The sequence below is a fragment of the Puntigrus tetrazona genome, chromosome 18, assembly GCF_018831695.1.
Source record: "Puntigrus tetrazona isolate hp1 chromosome 18, ASM1883169v1, whole genome shotgun sequence".
Taxonomy (NCBI): Eukaryota; Metazoa; Chordata; class Actinopteri; order Cypriniformes; family Cyprinidae; genus Puntigrus; species Puntigrus tetrazona.
In genome coordinates, this window is record NC_056716.1 from 133,199 (window position 1) to 140,966 (window position 7,768).

Here is a 7,768-nt window from a genome sequence, read left to right on the forward strand (position 1 = left end):
CTCCTCTGGGTTTGTCTTCAACAGCTCACAAATCACATATATAATACTGCAGCTGTGATCTTTTAAAGAAAGAATTGTAAATGAACCAGTTAAATAAACTAAACCATACATTTTAATTTACATTATATATTTTTTTGTATTACTTTGGAAAGTAACAAAGTTACTAATTTAAACCCTAAAATCAGAATATGCCTTTAAACTATGTTTGCATATATTCAGTATTATTCATGCTTATAGTCTACATTTATAATAATTTAGTTTTATTCATTCAAGGTGCTTAAGTAAAAATAAATAAATAAATAAATAAAAATAGCTCAGTCCTATTTTAACTCAATAGCTAAAGCATTACCATCACTAAACATCAAACTGAGTGTCTTTTTTGTATTGAAATATTATTTTAAAAGCAATCAAAAGTAAGGTTTATCACCTGAAGAGCGTATGTCCAGTCTCTTTGGCTGTTCATAATCTCTATGCTGTGTTTTTAGACTAGAAGAATACATGATTTAATCTCCTATACGTCACACAAAACAAGCTGCATCATTGGTGAACAAAAGGTAGCAACCACTTACAACTATTTCAGATCGATTTGATTAGAATTCATAGTGTGCCTTGATTTCTAAAATATTTATTTGAAAAAAATAAAAAAAAAACTTTAATAGTAAATGTTCATATTTATGATGCACACAGATAAAATTGGTCAAGTCTTTTATTTTATGTTACTAATTTAATTTGCATCTAACCTAACTGATGTCCTGTAATTTACATTTTGCCATTTTTAGACTAATTTAATGTTAGAACTTATAGTATAACTTGACTAAATATGAAGCTGGTGTCTGCCAGGTGTCACTCACTGAACACTTACACACACACACACACACACACACACACACACACACACAAACAAACATATTATATATATGGAAAGGGTGGCATAAAATGTTTTAGTGGCAAAGAATGGTAATTTGCATTTTCCATCTATAAATAAAATAAAATAAAATAAAATAATAGATTTAAGAACAGCACGGGTCGAAGAATTTTTCAGTCCGGTGCAGATAAAGATCAGGCTGAAGGAAACCAGCCAGAACAAAACAAATGAAACAAGCAGAAAAGTGTTGCTCCATATTCTGCTTTAAAAATAATTATAGTTAAAAAGAATCCAGTCATAGTAAAAGGCCAATTACTATCTCTATAATAACTATAATGGTGTACATGTAACCTTGAGTAGTTTAAAAGAGACAAACAGAAATGGCACCCTTTAAAAATGACTTTGTCTGATAAGGAACACTGGGAATTCCTGTGACAATTTGTTTTGTATTACTGGATTGCTCTGTATTGAGAATAAACTTAATATTGTTAAATTCAGCTTCATCAGCAGCTCATGCTTTACTCTATACATCAGTAGTTGAATATGCATATCAAGAAATAGTATTCATTACGTGATGAGCTTTGTGCGCTCCTCGATTGACCTGATCTGTTTTAACAGGTAACATAATAATCTTTACCCAGAAGTATATCGTGTTCCTGTAGTGTCGAGTTTCTAGTCTGAGACATTGACACATAATGGCGGATGAGCGTTAAAAACTAGTGGCTTTCAGCGTGAGCGCTGAGAAATTCATGTCTAAAAATACATATGGTTGAGATAAGCAGGCGAGGTGAGGAATAATGATAAATCGTTTAGATTTGTACAAGCATGGATTAGTCTTGCATAGCGACGTACAGTTAGAGTTTAGGAAGAACATGTTTGTGATTATCTGTTAGCATGCTAAGACCTCATTTAGCGGCGCTGTCAGCCATTACATATAAAAAAAATTCGGTGGTAAAATGCTTTTATTTATTACTTTGTGCAAATAAATGGATAAATAATTGTGTTCAATTGAAATATTGTTCATAAAAGAAGATCAGTTCATTAGTGTATTTCATAGAAGATTAAAACTAGTTAAAAAGTGTATTGATACCGCTACAGACAGTTATCGATGCTGGAGTTATATGGATCTAAAGTAATTAGATATCCTCATTTATGCTTTTAGTTTGCATTACTCATATTCATGGTAAAAGGAGCTTGTAGTGTTTAAATGTTGTTGACATACTTATTTCGTAATGTTGTGAGCAAGTGGGCACAGAGCCGTCAGACCTATTCGATAATGTTCAAAAGTTTATATCCGATATTTCTTGAGTGTAGTTTATATAGTAGCATGTCCAGTGTCACGTATCTGTGTAGACATTTACGCTTATTGTTTATGGTCATTGTTATATGGTATGTTCTTCACCTCAGAAACGAATGTGGTTGTGATTATGCAATACTGAAATGTTTTGCAATTATTATTATTATTATTATTATTAATATTGTTTTTTTGTTTTTTTAATAATCATTTTCCATATCTGTCACATTACTTGATCTATCTCCTGTCAAAATAAATACACAAACCTGATTTTTTTTTTTTTAATCTGATGTATTTTTTTATGTCAGTCAAGCACATATATTTTTGTGCCAGCCGAAAAGTCAATCTACATTTAGCCATAAAGAGAGACTGGACATTCAATATTCAGATGACACACTTATCTTTTCAATTCAATTTCTGTTGATGATTTTATTATAATTGACATTCAAGTGTGTCACTGTGTTTATCGGTCAAGAGTAATTATTTAGATGAATTCATATTTTTATACTCTTTATATAAGCTACTGTTTTAGATCAATATATGTAGGCTATAATCATATTAACCTGCAGCAAATTCCTTCACAAGCTGTATGTACAATAAAAGATGCTTCACATTTAAACGTACCTGCGTGCAGTTGAAAAATAACTGTCAGACAACAGCAATCATGCTTTACTAAAATAACTTAAAGCAATCATATTAAAATGCTAAAAATAACAGATTTTACTTAATTTACATAACAGTGTTATCTCAATTGTAGGTTTTATGAATAACAGAGGTAGGAGAATTTTCCAGTTCGGTGCAGATAAAGGACAGGCTGAACAAAACCAGCCAGTACATAAAAAAGTTAAACCTATGTTCCAAAGCACATGAATGTTCTGTCGTGTCAGAAAGGTCAGAAATCCTGTGATAGTAAATGGGACGTGCATAATAGTCATGCTTCCAGTAGTTATTAGAATGATATAAAAAGCTCTTCTCTTCATGTGGTTTTCTTCGTTTCTCTCTCTCAATCTCTTCCTGGTCCTGACTGCTTCAGAGCTCTTAGAACAGCCACGAGACAAAACAACTGGATGGAGAAGAAGAGAAGGAACTGTTGCGAGAAGAACCATGTATATGCATGAATTTTTAGCGATAACACAATCAACATGCAGCACAAACAGGAGCCAAGAGTGATTATCCAGCACACAACGCTGCAGATCACTCTATATCTGAGAGGTTTGAACTTCAGAAAGGTTATAGGATGAACCACTGCCAGGTAACGCTCAACACAGATCAGACTCTGAAACAGCGAACAACCCGTGAAGACTAGCCCTTGTAAAACCAATGGTATTATTGTAAGATTTGCAAAGCAAATTGATAGTATAGAGACCAAACTATTCAGACGATTAATAATCTCACAAACAGAAAGATTGAGGTTGAAGAACTCGGTTGTAACTCCTGATTCTTTTACAATGAGCCATATAACATAGGCGTGTGTAGGAAAACCAAACAGAAAACTGATGCTGTATACACCAATTTCCACACAGTCCATTAGTCCAATGCACTGAGTCGTGCAGTTTGTAGATGTTTCAGGTATGGTGAAGTTCACTGTAAAGTTATTCATATCTTCTGTGTTTGTCTTCTCGGTTCAGTAGCTCATAAATATGTAAAACTGAAAGTCAAATGGAAAATATGTCAAATGGAAAATGTAATGTCAAATCTATGGGAAAAAAAGATAAGTATAAATAAATTAGCCCATTCAGACTAAGTATTTCAAGTCCAATATGTTAATATGTACTGTTAAACTAAAAAAATATTACAAATCATTAAAAATTGTCACCCAAAGAGTGAACGCTCTCTCTGGATAGGTATATACATCGTCGTGCTGTGTTTTATAGACTGACTTCACAGCTGTTGCAGAAAAACCACCATAACAAACCACTTCCAGGTAACATTTACCACAGATCAGACACTGAAAGAGAGGACAACCAGTGAAGACTAGTCCTAGTAAAAACAGTGATAATACTATCATACTTTGTATGAAAATTGACACAATATAAAACATACAATTCAGAGACTAACACATCTCATAGAGAGATTGAGGTTGCAACTCAACTTCCTGTTCCTGTTCCAACATAGGAGTATGTAGGCAGACTAAACAACAATTTTTAGAGAATCCATAAGGTCAATAAAGTTGTGGAGTGTGATTTTGAGATGAGGTGAAGATCACCTTTGAGGTATTCATCTCACAATGTCACAATTGTTACACAGTTTGTAATCCATATAGCTAGAACACATCCTTATTAAAGAATTAAAAAAAATTCTGCAATGATGCTCTTTATAAGTCATATGCATATCAAATTTAAGATAATTTCACATGAGCAAATTTATTTAATGTGTTACATCTGTTTAATACAACAAAATACAGCTCACTCTTTTAACTAAATAATAACTAAATATTGTTAGTAATGAACTTAAACAAGAAATTGATTCAAAAATGAGTTTATCACCTAAAGAGTGAATGTCCAGTCTCTCTGTGCTGTTTTGTAGACTGACTTCACAGCTGTCACAAGAATATACAGTATGGGCTTGACTTAAACTGCTATTTGTCACATAAAACAAAAACAGGTGCCTCTCATTCAACACAATATATGGAAATGTAATGACTAAGAATGTCAACATGAAGAAGCAGCAATGTGACAAAGGAACATTCATGAAGTATTTTATTGGATAAAGAAATACCATTGCGGTACTAACTAAAGGGAGAATAACAGAAATTTAAAATGAGATGGGGAGGTGGAGAATGCTGGAGAAATTGACACTGCTGCTCATATAACCTTGTAATGATGATTGACAGGACTGCATGATTTGACTCCTCCCAAATTTAAAACTTGATTTAAATTGATAAAAATAAGACTGTATATGGTTGTGGACCAGTGTCCTGTTTTATTAAGACAGCAGTGCAGCAGATCACTCTATATCCGAGAGGTTTGAACTTCAGAAAGGTTACAGTCATGCTTACTAAATAAAGCTAAATATAAGTGTGCTAGAAACATATTTGGTAACACTTTATTTTGAGTCCACTTTAGACATTCTACTAACAGTAAGTAACTTTGCAACTAGGTCAACTAACAGTCATAAAAGTATTAGTAGACTGTCTAGCTTCTAACTCTATATTTTAATGGAACCACAACATACAACAACAGACTGCACATTTATACAGACTGTTGTATTTATGCAGGTATCACAAAACAAGCAAAATAATTTATTACTAGTTATTGTTATTGTATGTCACCATTGCATGTGTACAGCTCAAAGGCAAGGTAGTTTTCTAGCTCGGTGCAGATAAAGAACAGGGTGAACAAAACCAGCCAGAATATAACAAATCAAACCAGTGATCCAAATACTATAAATATTCTGGTTTGTTAAAATGGTAACTAATCCTGCGATAGCAAATGGGACGTATATGATAGTCATGGTCACCGTATTTATTAGAATAATAAGAAACGCTCTCCTCTTCATGTGGTTTTCCTCCTCTCTCTCTCTTCCTCTCTCTCCTGGTCCTGACTGCTTCAGAGCTCTGAGAACAGCCACGAGACAAAACAACTGCATAGAAATGGCCAGCAAGAAATGCACACATAAGAAGTGTATTTGTATATGTCTCATATATAAGCACAAAAAACAGGAGGCAAGAGTGATTGACCATGCAGCAGCGCAGCAGATCACTCTATATCTGAGAGGTTTGTACTTCAGAAAGGTTACAGGATGAACCACCGCCAGGTAACGCTCTACACAGATCAGACACTGGAACAGAGGACGACCGGTGAAGATGAGCCCTGATAAAATCAGTGGTAATACTGTGATATTTGGAAAGCATATTGACAAAATATAGAAGACACAAATCAAAGAGTTACCAATCTCACAAACAGACAGATTGAGGCAAAAGAACTCTGATGTAACTCCACTTCCAGTTCCTGTAACGATGAGCCATATAACATAGGAGTGCATGGGAAGGCCTGACAACAGATTGAAGCCGAACACACAAAGTTTCAGAAAGTCCACAAGTCCAACGGACTGAATTGTGGAGTTTGATGTTTCAGGTGAGGTGAAGTTCACTGTTGAGTTATTCAACTCCTCTATATTCATCTTCTCACACGTGTTCTGCAGCTGTAAATTAAGTCATTCAGACTAACTCAGTTAACACAACGATAATTAAAATGAATTAATTCTTATGCATGCAGTTTATACGATGCAGTTGGTAATTCTACAGAAATGTCCATTTGTTATGTTAAAAAATGACTTCGTAAATTCAGTAATATTTTCTTTTGTAGCTTACATTCATATGCATAATGAAATCTATTGTCATATTTTCTCATGACCAATTGTTACTTCTGTTCCGTAAAACAAAAATAGCCCAGTCTAACTTTAACAACAAACTATTTTATTAAAAGGAGTTTATCACCTGAAGAGTGGATGTTCAGTCTGTTCAATCTCTCTCTGTTTTGTAGACTAAATTCAGTGTTGCCACAAGAATATATATGTGAATGACTTAATTTACCACACGTCACATAAAACAGCCAATATGAAAATGTGTATGTACAATGCACAAGGTAAAAAGAAACAAAAACAAACAAAAATGACATTTTTGAAACCTCTGTAAAATAGAATGTGTAGTATTTCCAAACGTTCTTTATTTGGAAACTGTTCAATTTAACAAAATGATCTCACTCTTTATATCTAAAGATTAATATCTAAAGATTGCTAGTACTGAACTTGCCCCAAAAGCCTAGGTCAAATGAGAATATCATATATTGTTGAGATAAAAGCAAGACATTTAATTTAAAAAATAAAATGAGTTTATCAACTGAAGAGTGAATGTCCAGTCTCTCTGGATGTATTTAAATCTCTGTGGTGTTTTGTAGACTGACATCACAGCTGTCACAAGAATATGTGCATGACTTAATTTGCTGTAACATAAATATCACATAAAACAACAGCTATTGTGAAACCAGACAAAAAACAGGTGCCTCTCATTCAACACAAGATATGGAAATTGAATGTCCAAGAATGTCAGACAGCAGTGCAGCGGATCACTCTATATCTGAGAGGTTTGAACTAAAGTTAAATGATTCATATTATACGGATTACATGTAGGCCTGTGTTTTACTGAGATTACAATGTTAATACAAAATATAACAAAATGAAACAAAGTGAACAAAAGTGTGTGAGTGAGAATCGTAACAGAAAAAACTTTCACACTTTTATTACTAAAGTGCACATTTATATAGACTTGTGTGTCTACACAGGAATCACAGTGCAAAATAAGTCAAACAATTTAATTATTATTTTATTAAAATGTCACCATCGCATGTGTACAGCTCAAAGGCAAGGTAGTTTTCTAGCTCGGTGCAGATAAAGAACAGGATGAACAAAACCAGCCAGAATATAACAAATCAAACCAGTGATCCAAATACCATAAATATTCTGGCCTGTTAGAAGGGTAACTAATCCTGCGACAGCAAATGGGACGTATATGACAGTCGTGGTCACCGTATTTATTAGAATAATTAGAAATGCTCTTCTCTTCATGTTGTTTTCCTCCTTTCTCTCTCTTCCTCTCTCTCCTGGTCCTG

At 33.6% G+C, this 7,768-nt stretch overlaps 1 protein-coding gene across 1 annotated transcript; it reads right to left on the reverse strand.

Annotated features, from left to right (window-relative positions):
• Window positions 1-5,447: 5,447 nt before the first annotated feature.
• On the reverse strand, window positions 5,448-6,281 carry LOC122322907 (G-protein coupled receptor 35-like). Its single transcript, XM_043216505.1, has one exon. It carries the CDS (start codon window positions 6,279-6,281, stop codon window positions 5,448-5,450), a length of 834 nt encoding a protein of 277 aa, XP_043072440.1.
• Window positions 6,282-7,768: the final 1,487 nt, after the last annotated feature.